Source organism: Poecilia formosa, unplaced genomic scaffold (assembly GCF_000485575.1).
Source record: "Poecilia formosa unplaced genomic scaffold, Poecilia_formosa-5.1.2 Scaffold9, whole genome shotgun sequence".
NCBI lineage: Eukaryota > Metazoa > Chordata > Actinopteri > Cyprinodontiformes > Poeciliidae > Poecilia > Poecilia formosa.
The window spans coordinates 1,015,523-1,030,485 of NW_006799948.1; the positions used below are offsets into that span (position 1 = coordinate 1,015,523).

Below are 14,963 nucleotides of genomic sequence, written 5' to 3' on the forward strand. Positions count from 1 at the left end.
TGGTCTTTCTTTACTCCTTTTGAACAGTTTTGAGATTACAGTCGTGTTACATTTGGTTGAAACTTTCTAACATCCCTTAAGAATGTTTTTTTTTTTCCTTTCATGTTTATTTGACAAGATAAGTACATTTTGATATACAGCTCAATGTGACTCGCTTTAGATATACAAAATGAATAATTTATCGATCTTTACTTACTTCCATCTGTCTATTTTTTTTCCACTGCTTCCATATTTAAAGGTTAAAGCTGCCGGATCACGCACACCAATTGAGCCGGCTCTCTTACATTTCTGAAAGCCAAAACAAAGTAAAAACAATTTTCAGAAATTGTAGATTTATTTTGAATCTTGCATTTATTGACTTTGCATTCGGCAACAGAATTACTCCACAAAAGCTAAAAACTACTGCCTGTGTATTTTGAACTTGCTTGAAGCCCGAATGTCTAGAAAAATCTCTTAATTTTTCCAGATTCAGTGGCTTTCAAATGGTCTTTGACTAGTGATTTGTGCTGGTACTCAGTAAAAAGTAATTTCATTAACAATGTAATAACTTTAACCAAGTTAATTTTGTCATCGACTACATCTGCTATAAATTTATGGTGCTGGTTTTCAGTGTTAGTTCCAAGATTTGTGTTAAAAGACAAAAAAAAAAGTCCAAAACATTTCCCTTTTGAATTGGGGAAAAAATGTGAAGGAACGCTTTCAGATTGATCCAAAATCACATCGGAGCGTTTCAGTCTGGAAAGTTGGCCAGCTCGTCTTTCCCGACGTTCCCTCCGCTGAGGATGCACACGACGGTCTTCCCCTCCAGGTCGGGTATCTTGTCGTTGACGAGCGCGGCGAAGGCGGCGGAACCCGACGGCTCGACCACCAGCCCGGCTCGGTAGAGGGCGGAGACGGCCGCCTTGATCTCATCGTCGCTCACCAGGACGATCTGATCCACGTAGAGCCGACACAGCTCAAAGGGCAGCCGGCCTGCGGAGCAGAGCAGCGCCGCGGTTACGGCATCACATCGGACGCGTCGTCTGGCGACTGGCTCAAGGTTTCTACCTAGTCTAGAGTCGGATCTTAGTGTTTTCTTAGACTCTACCTAGTCTAGAGTCGGATCTTAGTGTTTTCTTAGACTCTACCTAGTCTAGAGTCGGATCTTGGTGTTTTCCTGGTCTGGTTAGAGACATGGAAGGAGAAAATAGGAAGATGGAAAAATGTTTGCATTTCCAGCTTTAATCTTTATCCAGTCGTCTAAAATAAATGATGTCTGTCTTTCTGCCCTTCCTGATTTGTTTTATCTTTCCTCCTTTTTCCCTTTTCTACTTTGTTTTGTCCGTCCATCTGTCCACCATTGCATCACTTTTTCTTCATTCTTCGGTCTTGCTTTTTGTTCTTTCACTACTTTTCTCCTTTCCCTTTTTGTGTCTTTTCTTCTTTTTGTTCCTTCCACCCTTGTCTCCGTCCTTGTTCCTTCCTTCCTTTGCTATATCAGTTTCTTTATTCCTTTTCTTATGTTTGTCTGTTCTTTCCTTATGTTATTTGCATTTTTCTCTTTTCTTTATTCATTTCAGAATTTCTTTCTCCCTTCTACATTCCATTTCTCCTCTTCCATTTATTATTTCCTTCCTTCCTTTTCTGTTTTTTTTTCTGTTCATTTTCTGGTTTTTTTTCTCTCAACTTCCTTTTATCTCTTTTCTTTCTTCCTTCTGTCTGTTTTACTTCCTCGTGTGCCAGTTCCTTTGTTTTTTATTGTCACGTTTGTGTCCTTCCTTCTCTCCTGTAGTTCTATTTGGGTACTTTGCTTCCAGTCTTTTTTCCCTTTTTATTTATCCACCCACCCGATAATGAGAATAAACAATTGGTAAAATCTGGAAAAGTCTAGAGTTTTACATGAGAAATATGTTTGAACCCTACTGGTTGGACCAAATTTTATTTAGGAGCATTGAACTAAAGTGGGACTGAATATACACGTGCACTCCACCTATAAGAGGCTGCATGGATTAAAAACCATGGATTTTATTTCAAGGTATCTAGTTCAGTGGGGTTCAGAATGCACTACTTTAGGTTGACTAGAAAATAAAATCTTTTTAAAATGCCAGAAGTTTTTGGGTGTAAAATGGCTAAACTTGATAAGTCCATGTGATGTGAATACCTTTGGAAAGGGTAACGTTTTCACAATCGTAGCTAGATGCTAGCATAGAGGAGGACCAACCTGCAGAAGGAGGTGCAAGGCCAGAGGCAATGCTGTGTGTATCCATCCACACCGGCTTCTTCTCAATAAAGCTTTGGTACATCGTACAAGCTGGTGGCAAACACACACACGCACACACACTTGGTATAATCAAGCTCTACGCTGATGATCTGTTTCCACATTTGGGCGGCCATTTTTAAACTTCACTTCACCTCCTTCTGGTTCCACACCATAGATCCTGGTTGTGTCGCACCCCGAGAGCTTGATGGCAGCAGCAACCCCGGCTAGCAGGCCGCCCCCACCGCAGCAGACCACCACCACGTCCGGGTCCGACACCGCCTCCAGCACCTCCAGGCCCAGGCTGCGCACACACAGATTCTCATTTTAGGAATGAAAACCAGGTGTCCGTTTCCTTCCACCTTGCCTGTGTTTGCTACTCTGTGAAATTTTCTTGCTAACTTGAAATAAATGTAGAGGGTTAGGGGGAAAAAAAAGTCAATGTTTTGTTTAAGTTAGGAGAACCTGGCGTGTCCGGCTATTAGATCCAGGTCGTCGTAGGAGTGCAGGAAGGTCATGTTGTCCTCCTGAACGCACCGGTTCACCGCACTCATCAGAGAGGAGGTGGGAACTCGTTCTACTTCCACCCCAAAAGTCTGAGGAGTAAAATCAGAAATGCATCCCTTTGCAATCTTTATAACGGTCAGGTATGATGCAACATTTCATTTATCTTTGTTTTTCAGTCTGACCTGGATAAGGGTGGCCCTGGATTCAGGGGCCGTTTCTGGCATAACCACCTTCCCCTTGGAGCCGTAGTGTTTCGAGGCGTAGGCAAAGGACTTCCCGTAGTTCCCCGCTGATATGGTCACAAAATGGCCACCGCTCGGTCTTCTGGAGAACTGATTGGCCACTCCTCTGATTTTAAAGGACCCTGTCAATCAGAAACGAGGAATATCAAGGTGGGGTTCAGACATGTGGGATCAAGAGACTGCAGCTCCTCCACTGACCGGTTTTCTGCATGTTTTCCAGCTTGATGTGGACGTTGCAGCTGACGCTCAGTGGCAGCGTGGTCTGGCACCACGGGATCATGGGGGTGTTGATGACACCCAGGGGGCTGCTCCTCACCGTCTCCCTGGCTTCTCTCAGCAGATCCAGGGTGACGGCGTCCGTAGTCACGTCACTCATCTGCAGAACCAACAAAAACATGTGTAACGTACTTTTAAAAATTCCACCTGGTATTATTTAACCTTAACCATTTACTTTTCCTTTAAAAGACGAAGTAGAAATAATTTGAATGAATTGAAAATATATGACTTCTGTGTCTTGAAAAAGTATTCAATGTATTAATTGTATTACTGCTCTCCCATAAAGGCTTTCAGCAAATCATATCTTTTTATCTGTAGTATCATTGTACTGCATTTGAAATTATCTTACATTTTATGACAGATATGTTGAGTTTATATTATAAACTTATGGTTTGTTATCAGTTGCGAAAAAATGTTGGAAATATAAAAAACTTCTTGTTCTGGATACTTTCAAACAATGAATCCAAGACAGAAATTGATTTACAGATCTCACTTTGAAAAGTAAGACACCTAACATAAGCAAATACTTTGCGCAGTAAGTTCAGCATACTTTACACTTACCTTATTGCTAATACTAGTTGCTATTTCGTTCTGCAAATGATATGTCTCGAGGTATGCAAGTTGGACGGTGTTTCTTTTTCTTTTTTTTTATCCCCCGGTCCCTGTTGTCCCAGTTCTGACCGGAACTAAGAAGTCGGACGTAATTTCGCGACGGACCTGAACATGTTGGAAGGCGTTAGCTCGCGTTTTTATAGTTACGCAAGTTTTAAATGAATAAAGTTGTAAATATAAAGTCTTATATTTGTTGGAAACGACATGGGGCTTGTAAGACACGTCGTGTGCGCCATGTCGGGTGGAGTTGACAGCTCTGTGGCAGCTCTCATATTAAAGAGAAGAGGTGAGACATTCTTGGGAAACTAAACAGTGTAAAACACCACCTCAGTTACCCCAAAGTAGCCGTGTGTTTTGCTTCCTTGCTGCAAACTCAGCAGACATTCGTCTGTCGTTGATAAATGTGCTTCTTAAAGTGCTGACAGTTGTTGTGGGTCTCTGCCACTCGAAGGCTACAATGTGACAGGGGTGTTCATGAAGAACTGGGACTCTCTGGATGAGAGTGGAGTCTGCAGCACAGAGAGGGATTGTGACGACGCCTACAGAGTGTGCCAGACTCTGGACATCCCCTTCCACCAGGTGTCGTATGTCAAAGAATACTGGCACGACGTATTTAGGTACCCCACTTGTCATTAAATGAAACCATTTGCAGCTAATGCGACCTATGTTCCTGAGTTACAGTTGTCCCCAATGTATTTGCAGCAACCTGCTGAAGGAATATGAAAAGGGCAGGACACCAAACCCCGATATACTCTGCAACAAACACATCAAATTCAACCATTTCCACAAGTACGCCATCCACACTTTAGGTATGTATGCTTTTAGAATAACATATTCGGAATCTTTATGGCTTCTAACATGTGTCTCCTGTCAAATAAGTGAGCAGCATATCAAAAACCAGCATAAAAACCTGCTAATTACTAGAATACAGGCATTCAGTTGCAAAATGCCTATATTCTATTAAAAATTGTCTTTTTTTTTTTTTTTTGAATAATCAACTAGGGAGATGATAACTTCACGTTCACGTGCTCTTACTTACATAATCACAAATAAAATTAAGATGTTGATAAGACTCATTATTTGAAAGTCCAGTTTATTGTTTGTTTTTTGTTCTGTTTAATTTATATTTTCACTGTGGTTGCGGTGTAAATGCTTAATAATAACTAAAAGGATAAGTGTTGTCTTGTTTGTATTAAGCCAATGCAGTTTTTGGCAATGTTAGATCATTTTTATTCTATATATGGCGTCCTAATATCCTGCTGAAATACCCAGTGAGGATCCATTTTCTCTTTACTGATAGATGATCCAATAGGTTTTCACGAAGACCTTGTTCTGATTGGCTGAAAACCTGGATATTTTGCTTTTGCGCGCAAACTGGTGCACTTTGCTTTTGTTTCAGGTGCCGACGCCATGGCAACCGGTCATTACGCTAGGACGTCCCAGGAAGATGAGGAAGTTTTCCAGCAGTTGCACACGACCCGACCCACCACACTGTTCAGGGATCGATTCGAGATCAGAAACCGTAAGCGTTCGGCTCCGTTTTCAGTCCAACCCGTCTCTCTTTCCAGCACATTTGTTCTTATCCAACCCGCTGTAACTCTCCTGTAATTTTTTGTTTTGTTTTGTTTTTCCTCTCCTGTATTTCTTCCCTTCAGCCGTGAAGCTGTGCAAAGGAGCCGACCTGGCCAAAGACCAGACCTTCTTCCTCAGCCAGATTTCGCAGGACGCCTTACGGCAGACCCTCTTCCCACTCGCCGGACTCACCAAGGAGTTTGTGAAAAAGATGGCTGCTGAAGCAGGGTTTCACCACGTGTTAAGAAAGAAAGAGGTATAAAAAACAAAAAAGACGTGTCCAATAAGTCATTGAGCCCTACTTGTTACACTCCGTCTGAACCTTATGACCTCTGTTCTTACAGAGCATGGGCATTTGCTTCGTTGGAGAGAGAAATTTTGAAAACTTCATTTTAGAGGTGAGATGGAAGTCTTTTTTTTTTCCTTCTTTCGTTTTGTTCTCTGTCTCTGATTTCTAACATCTGTTTGGTGAAAAAGTGATAATCTGCCACAGTTTTGTTCTACCTGTCAGTATCTGGAGCCTAAACCTGGGAACTTTGTGTCTATTGAGGACGGGGCTGTGAAAGGAACGCATAAAGGTCTGATTATCATAGTTATTATTGCAAAGCCTTTGGTTTAAAAATGTCTTAGTGTTATTATCTCCTGCTTGTGGTTCTTCTACAGGTTGGTTTACGCTGACCCTGGGCCAGAGGGCGAAGATAGGTGGCCAGAAGGATGCCTGGTTTGTGGTCGATAAAGACATTGTCACCGGTGATGTGTTTGTGGTGAGAACATCATTTTTTTTTTTTTTTTTCACCTCAGTTTTAAAGAATTGTACTCAGATTTTATGTGATGGCCCTACAGCTGGATGATATGGCTGAAAAATGTATCACAGAATTAGCAGTTCTTGCTAACGACTATTGATGACATCCAGGACGTGTTACCGTGGAATATTGTCTCTGCTCCCCGGATATCGAGCAGTTAGTATGTCATGAGACAGTCACACAGCAGCAGTCTTCAGTCAGAGGTGACTCGATAGTCGTTGCAAGACTGACTGTTAACATAAATATAATACCAGTAAATGTTGGTTATCGATCACAACAGCAATATTAATGTTGACCAAAATGTTCATATTGGTGCATTGCCACAAAAACGCATATTAAGCCCCTTCTGCTTCAGGCTCCGACCACCAATCACCCGGCTCTCTTCCGTGACACGGTACGGACCGACCGCTTCCACTGGATCGCCTCGGACCCGCCCGCGGAGCTGGTCAGGACCCAGATGATGGAGTGCCACTTCCGCTTCATCCACCAGATGGCGCTCAGTGAGTCTGGCCGCCTCTGAGCAACTGAAGGTGTCGGCAAAGCGATGCAGATTCACTCTGACCCTTCTTCCCCTGCAGTTCCCTGCACCGTGACTCTGAACATGGACGGTTCGGTGTGGATTTCTCTCTCTCAGCTGGCCAGAGCGCTGACACCCGGACAGGTATCGAGTCCAAGACGTTCCCCCCACCAGTGTTGATTTCATGAGGATAGGTCTTTAACTCCAGTCGCTGCCTCTGTCCCTCCCTCAGTTTGCAGTTCTCTACAAAGGCGACGAATGCCTGGGCAGCGGCAAGATCACCCAGCTGGGGCCCAGCGAATTCACGCTGCAGAAGGGACGCGAAAGGCTAGTGGCGAGCCGGCAGCAGAACGACGAGCCGATCCCCGATCCAGTCGGCTGAGATCAGAGATCAGCGCTCCGAGTGCGACCATCTTGGATCTGCATGTCTGGTACATTAGGCAGCACGAGGAGATGATTATAGTGATTTCAGTCAACCTTTCGGTCCCGACGGTGTTTGTTATACAAGGATAAAACAGTAGGAGGAAAGGGTTAAGTTTTGCTGCTAGGTGCTTTGATAAATCTTCTGTATCCTAACATCAAAATGAAGACTTTATTGTAATAAGATAGTTTACTGAGGAAAAATAATAGATTTCTAGACCATATGCTACTACTGACTTCTAAAAGCACACAGACGGTCCAGTTTATATTTATTCTGAAACTGTATAATCTTGTGTAAATGTATTAAAAATGTGTAAAGTTATTTTTATAAAAGAATCAAGAAGGAGCCGTGACTCAAAACAGTGAGGTTTTGCAAAATATTCGCCGATGGGAAAAGTCCAGCATTTTCACATGGGAGACCAGCCGTGTCGAAGGATACACCATGCCTGCAGCAAAGCACGGCGGTGGCTTAGTGATGCTGGTGGGCTGCAACGCCTCCTCCAGATCTGGAGGGCGAGACGGGTCCCATCCTTTGACGGAACGTCACGTCGTCCGAGTCTGGGAAGATGAGATCAAAGTTAGAGATGGTAGGTTGCAGCCATTTTGTTTGGTGGGAGCACTGCGCCACTAATAAAGCACAGTGATGGTGGAGTGGCGATATGAGATTTTTTTTTTTTTTTTTTTAAGTCACAGGACCTCGGTGCCTTTCGGTCACTGAGTTGATTATGAACTTCTCTATATTCTGTTGTATAATGTGAAGTTATGTGACTTGAAATGGGTCGTAAAGCAGAGTAACTATCTGAAACAAATCCAGAACCAATAGTCATAAACCTTATAAAAAAAAACTTAAACTAAAATGTAATGAGAAAGGGAGGATCGGACAGAAAATTATTGCTTCAACGTATTATCTGTGGATGTGTTTTAAAACAATTAAAACTTGGGGTGTACTTAGTTTTTCCACCTGTAGGTTCTCCTTTTTTGTCCTCATCTCTTTGGTACCAAGTGAAACGGTGGAATCTGTTTCATGCCAGTTGTAGATTTTAAAGTGAGAAACAGATCAGGATGTTTGCATTAAATGTTCTGATACATTTAAACTGTAATCTTCTGTCTTTTTTTGGCTCTAATATAAGTTTTTGGCGTTTTAGAAAAACTTCCAGTCAATTGGCATGAGACTGTTTTGAGTTGTGATCTGCTCACTTTCATTGTAGCGTTTCTTTCTGGAATGTCACAGATGTAACAAACGGAACTCATAAAAATGATTCAATAAAACTGAATGTTTAAGGAATAACGCGGTTCCTGTTCCGAAGACGCAAGTTATCCTGCTTGGAAACCAACTGTCCCCCCCTACCCCCCCGCCCCTCTCTACTTTTTGTATGCATTAAACTATCAAACCACAAGGGGGGGCTATGACACAATATTCCCAACTGAAACTTGCCAAAACAAGAACGCATTCTATTTTAATGCAATTTTAGAGATTTTGTTCTGTCAGTGAAAAAACAAACACAACGACGCTTTACAAAACTGCAGAAATCGAATAAAACAAACAATAATTAAGTTATAAGTTTCCATTATTTAAAAAAATCTTTGACTCAAATATGTGATCCTGTTTTTACATCAGAGCAGAGCCAGGAGGGAATTGTGTAAAAATATAAACATTAATGATTAATCCAGCGGTGCCAGGTCCTTTTCTCTTTCAATATAATATACATTTTTATCACTGGATAAAAATGTATATTATGCATATAAGACCGTCTCGACAGGGGCGTCGTTGACCTCTTTCACCCCTTGGTGGCGCCACTGATCCTCTGTTCTTGTCACGGGAAGTTGTCAGTTTTATTTTAGGATTTATTTGTAACACCAGTGTGGATAAAATGTGTCCCCAACGCAGCAACAGACAATAAATTAAAAATAAAAATGCTAGATTGTGAGTTTTAACATGACTTGCATCTATCTGTCATCTCTTTTGTGTTTGAAATTATTAAATCTATATTTTTCTAAAATGATAATCAGTTGTTTTGAAATGAAATGTTCGTGTTTTGATACTTTTCTAAGTGTGATTACAACAATATTGTAAATTTTAAGACCAAGCAGAACTTTTAAAAAATTAAATTTTCATTTTAAACTTCTAGTGTCAGATCAAATTAAACAGAATGCCCGTTATAGACAAACTTAGCATAATCACAACAATGTATTCCAGTGATATAGCAACCACTGTAGGTTTATATTGTATAAAACTTAAGAATTCGGAAGTGTCAAACTTATCATTTAGAAGCAAGCACAGCAAATTAAAACGTGATACAATTCTTAAACTTGACTATTATTACTGCTATTATATTTCTCAGTTCTTATAAACACCTAAACGCTTAAAGTATAATAAATTAGATTAAACTATAAATTTAAAAACCGTCACAGATGATGTCGAAGCAGAATCATTCCTAGTGAACCTCATTAGCAGTATGATTACAAATATTGTATTTATCAATTCCCTAAAATCTTTAACAATGTAAAACATTTTTCACATTTGAAATGTAGAAACTGATGTGATTTGAAGTGATTTGACCAGACTTTGTCTGATCTGCTCCAATCTTGCTCCTGTTGTAATGTAATTTATCCAATTATACAGGAAGCAGACATTTGTGTTTCTTCAGTTTGGTTTGCAAATTTTGGATTGTAAACTCCAGCAGTATCCATACTGCAGTCTATATTTATTGTCAGTGAACATTTGTTAGTGAAGACTATATACACCACCCGCAAGTCTCTTTAAACCTAAACTGACTCTTGATAAACTAATGAGAAATGTATTCAGTGAGAATTTAAGTGCTGCTTGGCTCGCTTATGTTTCGGGCCGGCTCTGTGGCTCAGAAGATGGATACAATCCCGCACCGCACTCTGAAAACTTCTTAATTATGATACTTTTTCACTTTTATATCTGCATAAAACTTCTGCAAAAGTCGCGAACGGAAGACGCGGCGCACAGGATTTTTTTTCTTTTTTAAACAATGCTCTTGTGCTCATTGGTCATCCTGTCAGTGGCAAATCTCCATTAGAAAAAGTAAAGACCCCCCTCGGGAACGCGTCCCAGAGGGGGAACGCAGCAGGTTTATGGAAATAAGTTGAGGAGGAAGAGGAGGGGAGGTAGAGGAGGAGGAGATCCACGGAGCCATTTTGTACTCATTTTAAACTCAGTGTGGTTTCACGCAGCCGCCGCGCGCTCTGGATACGCTGACACCATGGATACCGAGCGCCTTTTCCTGCGTTAAAACTCCACAATGAGGGATAAAAGTAAAATGCGGTGTTGGGAGAGGGAGAGTTAATCCATTACTGGAGCGCTTTCTGTGAACCTGACTGGGATCTGGCAGGTATCCGGGCATGGAGCCGGCGATGTGTTGGATTTGGATCTGTGTCCTGCTCGCGGTGCCGCTTGCGGGATGTTTGGAGATGCACCTTTCGGAGACTTTACAGCCCGGGAGCGTTTTGGCAAACCTGTCTCTGGGACCTGGTTGGACGTACAACATTGACAGGACTTTATCGCCCAACTTCATCCAGACGCTTTTCCAAGTTGGGAAGCGCAGCGGGGTGATCCGCCTGTCCCGCAGGATTCAGTGCGCGCACACGCCAAGGAACCCAGCGCCTGTTTATTTCAGAGCAGGTTCCTCGACGTCTGGGGACGCGACTCTGACGCATTTTAACGTGTTTGTCCACGGACAGAACTGTTTTATTAAGTATAAGAGAAAGACCGAGCCGGACATTCACATTGAACACGTTTTGAAAGTGAAGTCAGCTTCCTGTTTACTGGCAGGTAAATTGTTATTGAATGTTAAGAAACTTTTGCCGGCATCCACGCAAAGTATAACCCTTTTAAATACTAAATGTGTTGGAAATGACTTTGTTGCGGCGTTCATGCATGGAGATTTGTTCCTGGTCAACGACTTGTGCCTTGAACACAAAGAAAAGGTGGATTTGCACTGCACCCTGCACGGCTCTCCAGGCAGCAGGCTGTCTGTGCAGCTGAGTTTGACTCTGTCACAACATGAAAGTACCCACAGAAAGTCTGGCAAACTGATCCACAGGGGGAAGCGTCAGGTAAACTCAGGTCCGCGGTTCCAGATCTCCACCTATCAGGTGTCTGTCCCCGAGAATGAGCCCCCATACACACATGTCATCACCCTGAAAGCAACTGATCCAGATGATGGGGAGGCAGGGAGGCTGGAGTACAGCATGAAGTCTCCTCAAGACAAGAGGTCTGATAATTACTTTAAAATGGATCCAAAGACAGGGAGCGTATCAACCATCCAGCTGCTTGATAGAGAACTAATGGACACACATGTTTTCTTAGTTTTTGCAACTGACAACGGCACCCCAAAAAGATCGACCAGCTCTATCCTGACCATCACAGTTAGTGACAAAAATGACCACAGGCCGGTGTTTGAGCAAAAAACTTACAAAATAAACATCAGGGAGAATGTGGAGGTTGGCTTTGAGGTGATGACCATACGTGCCACTGATGGCGATGCTCCTTCCAACGCCAATATGGTTTATAAAATCATCAACGAAGACCGTACCAACTCTGTGTTTGACATTGACTCCCGGAACGGCCTGGTGAGGATCAGGGAGCGGCCTGACAGGGAGACCTGTGCCCAGTACAAGCTGATCGTTGAGGCTGATGACCAGGGCAAGGACCCTCATCCTCTGACCGCCACTGCCACAGTTCACATCACTGTGGAGGATGAAAATGACAACTATCCCCAGTTTAGTGAGAAGCGGTACGAGGTACATGTCCCAGAGAACGTAGCTGTCAACACTAAAGTTATACAAGTGGAAGCGACTGACAAAGATGAGGGGAATAACGCCAAAGTTCAGTACAGCATCATCAGCGGCAACACTAAAGGCCAGTTCTACATAAACTCCGAAAAGGGTGAGATTATTGTCATCAACCCTCTGGACTATGAGGTGATTCAGGATTATAAACTAGGGATCAAAGCTTACGATGGTGGCAGACCTCCATTGATGAATAGTACTGGAATAGTAGTGGTGCATGTGGTGGACATCAACGACAATCCTCCTATGTTTTTCAGCACTCCTTTCCAGGCCACTGTGTTGGAAAATGTCCCCATCGGTCACTCTGTTATTCACATTCAAGCAACAGATCTTGATTCAGGAGAAAACGCTCGTCTGGAATACCGGCTCACTGACACAACACCTGGTTTCCCGTTCACCATCAACAACAGCACCGGCTGGATTGCAGTCGGCGAAGAACTGGACAGAGAGACTACTGACTTCTACACCTTTGGCGTTGTGGCAAGAGATCATGGGAGGCCTGCTATGTCTTCATCAGCCGTCGTCAGCATCGTGGTGCTGGACGTGAATGACAACATCCCCGCATTTACTGAAAAGACATACTCTTTAAAGATCAACGAAGATGCAGTTGTGGGGACCAGTGTGCTGACCGTGACAGCTGTGGACAGGGATATTAACAGCGTGGTGACTTATCAGATCTTCAGTGGAAACACCAGAAACCGCTTTTCCATCACCAGCCAGAGTGGTGGGGGCTTCATCACCCTGGCCCTTCCCCTGGACTACAAGCAAGAACGGCAGTACGTCCTGACGGTCATGGCGAGCGATGGGACACTCTACGACACTGCTCAGATTTTCATCAATGTGTCGGATGCAAATACACACCGGCCTGTTTTTCAGAACGGTGGCAATCTGCAGGTGCTTCTTGGTGAGGACAAGCCTATAGGCTCTACTGTGACTACGATCACTGCAACAGATGATGACACGGGGGAGAACGCACGGATCACGTATATCATGGAAGATAATGTTCCACAATTTAAGATAGACCCCGATACTGGTGTAATCACAACACAGATGGAGATCGACTATGAACACCACGCGTCCTACACTTTAGCCATCATTGCCAGAGACAATGGTGTCCCTCAGAAATCTGATACCACTTATGTGGAGATTAGAATTGAGGATGCTAATGACAATGCTCCCATCTTTAACAAAGATATATACAAGGGGAGTGTACTTGAAGATGCACCTATCCAAACAAGTGTTCTCCAGATTTTTGCGTCAGACAAAGATTCTGACTCCAATGGAAGGGTGAGTTACACCTTTCAGGGTGGAGAAGATGGAGAGGGCGATTTCACCATTGAAACATATTCTGGAATAATCCGAACAGCTCGCAAACTGGACCGTGAGAACGTTGCTTTCTACAACCTGAAGGCGTTAGCTGTGGATAGAGGGTTTCCTCCTCAGAAGGCAGTTGTTTCTGTTAATATTTCAGTCCTAGACATAAACGACAACGCTCCGGTGTTTGAGAAGGATGAGCTTTTTATTTATGTGGAGGAAAACAGCCAAGTGGGGTCCGTTGTTGCCCATATCACTGCCACCGACCCAGACGAGGGCACCAATGCTCAGATTATATACCAGATTGTAGAAGGAAATATTCCAGAAGTTTTTCAGCTTGACATTTTTAACGGCGACCTCATTGCGCTCACAGACCTGGATTACGAGACCAAAACAGAATACATCATCGTGGTCCAGGCCACCTCAGCCCCACTGGTGAGCCGGGCTACTGTACACATCCAGCTAGAGGACATGAATGACAACGTACCTGTGCTGCAGAACTTTGAGATCATCTTCAACAACTATGTCACTAATAAGTCCAACAGTTTTCCAACTGGAATTATTGGAAAGGTACCAGCCCATGATCCAGATGTATCGGATAAGCTGCGTTACAAGTTTGAATCTGGGAATGACCTCAATTTGCTACTGCTGAATGAAGACACTGGGGATCTGAGACTGAGCAGGGATCTGGATAATGACAGGGCTCTGGAAGCCCCCATGACCATTTCTGTCTCAGGTGAGTAAATGCCTCATTGCTTCAGTTCTACTTCTTGCTTAACGCACTGCTTGTAAAGTTGGGTTCATGTTGGGTCAGTATTTTCAAATAATAATGGAAATGTTGCGTGAAAAACTCTGCAGGGCCAAAACATCATTTTCTGTTGAATAGGAGTAGTGGCATGTTTCAGGTGCAGCACTGAGTGCAGGATCAGTTAAAGTGTTGGCTGCAGGCTCTGCGCAGGATCCGGTTGTGCTGCTTTCTGGGTGATGAATCCATTGTGTGCAAGTGGTTGGTTTGGGTAATAAAAAAAGGTGCTATTATCAGGGCTCTCTTGTAGCTGAGCTGCTTTGTTGTTGCACTCATGTGGTTTGGTGTTGAAAGAAGGAGCTCAAGTATGCCAAGGATTTATTCCCCTCATTTTTTGGTCTTCTGCAGAAGCACTGCAGGGGAGGAGAGTTTAATGGACATCTTGTGGCAAGATGTTCACAGATGCAACAAAGGACTTGCTTTGCATACTTGCACTTAGTCCCTGGATTGTTGAGCTAAAGTTGAAAGAAGTGTCTGGAACATGGGTTTGATCTGTAGGCATTCTTCCTGCAAGGTCATGTAGAAAGAATTTACTCTAAGTATCTTTTTTTTCTAAGACAGAAGCAGACTTTGTTCTTTAAAGTTAAAGATTAGTGAGATTCTAGTACATGGGGATTCTCACTTTAACCAGCAGGATTCACTCTGCAAGAAAATCTCTAACATTAAGGCAGATACATAGAGTAGCTAACCTGCCACCCATTGGCAGGTGATTTGCTTTAACATCCCTTTTTTTTCTTTTCTTCTATTTTCTCACTCTCCTTCTGTCACCTTGATTTGCTCTCACACAGCACTTCAAGCCCAGAAATAGGCAAACAATTCAACACAACTAAAGTTGTTCATT

The 14,963-nt window shown here is 43.0% G+C and overlaps 3 protein-coding genes across 13 annotated transcripts in view; 2 read left to right on the forward strand and 1 right to left on the reverse strand.

Moving 5' to 3' along the window:
- Window positions 1-317: 317 nt before the first annotated feature.
- On the reverse strand, window positions 318-3,114 carry LOC107833733 (phenylserine dehydratase-like). Its single transcript, XM_016663683.1, has 5 exons — window positions 2,926-3,114; window positions 2,702-2,832; window positions 2,392-2,540; window positions 2,201-2,290; window positions 318-972 (listed from the first exon to the last, which is right to left on the reverse strand). The coding sequence occupies exons 1-5, from the start codon at window positions 2,965-2,967 to the stop codon at window positions 731-733; spliced, it is 654 nt and encodes a 217-aa protein (XP_016519169.1). The 5' UTR covers window positions 2,968-3,114; the 3' UTR covers window positions 318-730.
- Window positions 3,039-8,468, forward strand: trmu (tRNA 5-methylaminomethyl-2-thiouridylate methyltransferase). 4 transcript variants are annotated; one of them, XM_007577805.2, is made up of 12 exons: window positions 3,039-3,135; window positions 3,206-3,384; window positions 4,325-4,490; window positions 4,576-4,682; window positions 5,273-5,395; window positions 5,529-5,701; window positions 5,790-5,843; window positions 5,957-6,023; window positions 6,109-6,209; window positions 6,604-6,748; window positions 6,827-6,909; window positions 6,998-7,241. In XM_007577805.2, the coding sequence occupies exons 2-12, from the start codon at window positions 3,210-3,212 to the stop codon at window positions 7,145-7,147; spliced, it is 1,344 nt and encodes a 447-aa protein (XP_007577867.1). In that variant the 5' UTR covers window positions 3,039-3,135; window positions 3,206-3,209; the 3' UTR covers window positions 7,148-7,241. The 4 variants fall into 4 exon arrangements, with proteins under 4 accessions (XP_007577867.1, XP_007577859.1, XP_007577882.1 ...); XM_007577797.2 differs by lacking the exon at window positions 3,039-3,135 and having other exon boundaries at window positions 3,185-3,384; XM_007577812.2 differs by lacking the exons at window positions 3,039-3,135; window positions 3,206-3,384 and adding an exon at window positions 3,937-4,159.
- A 1,873-nt stretch (window positions 8,469-10,341) lies between these two features.
- celsr1a (cadherin EGF LAG seven-pass G-type receptor 1a) overlaps window positions 10,342-14,963 on the forward strand; it is an 82,508-nt gene continuing 77,886 nt past the window's right edge. For all 8 annotated transcript variants that reach the window (XM_016663638.1, XM_016663637.1, XM_016663648.1 and 5 more), the window contains exon 1: window positions 10,342-14,053. In XM_016663638.1, coding sequence (XP_016519124.1) covers window positions 10,555-14,053 — 3,499 coding nt within the window. In that variant the 5' untranslated portion in view covers window positions 10,342-10,554. The remainder of the gene's footprint in view (window positions 14,054-14,963) is intronic.

Excerpts from the sequence above, each read along its gene's own strand:
- trmu (XM_007577797.2), top strand. The coding sequence starts at position 3,195 with ATGTTTTCCAGCTTGATGTGGACGTTGCAGCTGACGCTCAGTGGCAGC. Across the intron at positions 5,396-5,528 it reads TCGATTCGAGATCAGAAACC|CCGTGAAGCTGTGCAAAGGA; the intron begins GTAAGCGTTCGG and ends TCTTCCCTTCAG. Across the intron at positions 5,702-5,789 it reads ACGTGTTAAGAAAGAAAGAG|AGCATGGGCATTTGCTTCGT; the intron begins GTATAAAAAACA and ends CTGTTCTTACAG.
- LOC107833733 (XM_016663683.1), bottom strand. The coding sequence starts at position 2,967 with ATGCCAGAAACGGCCCCTGAATCCAGGGCCACCCTTATCCAG. Across the intron at positions 2,291-2,391 it reads TGGTGTGGAACCAGAAGGAG|CTTGTACGATGTACCAAAGC; the intron begins GTGAAGTGAAGT and ends GTTTGCCACCAG. Across the intron at positions 973-2,200 it reads CCTTGCACCTCCTTCTGCAG|GCCGGCTGCCCTTTGAGCTG; the intron begins GTTGGTCCTCCT and ends TCTGCTCCGCAG.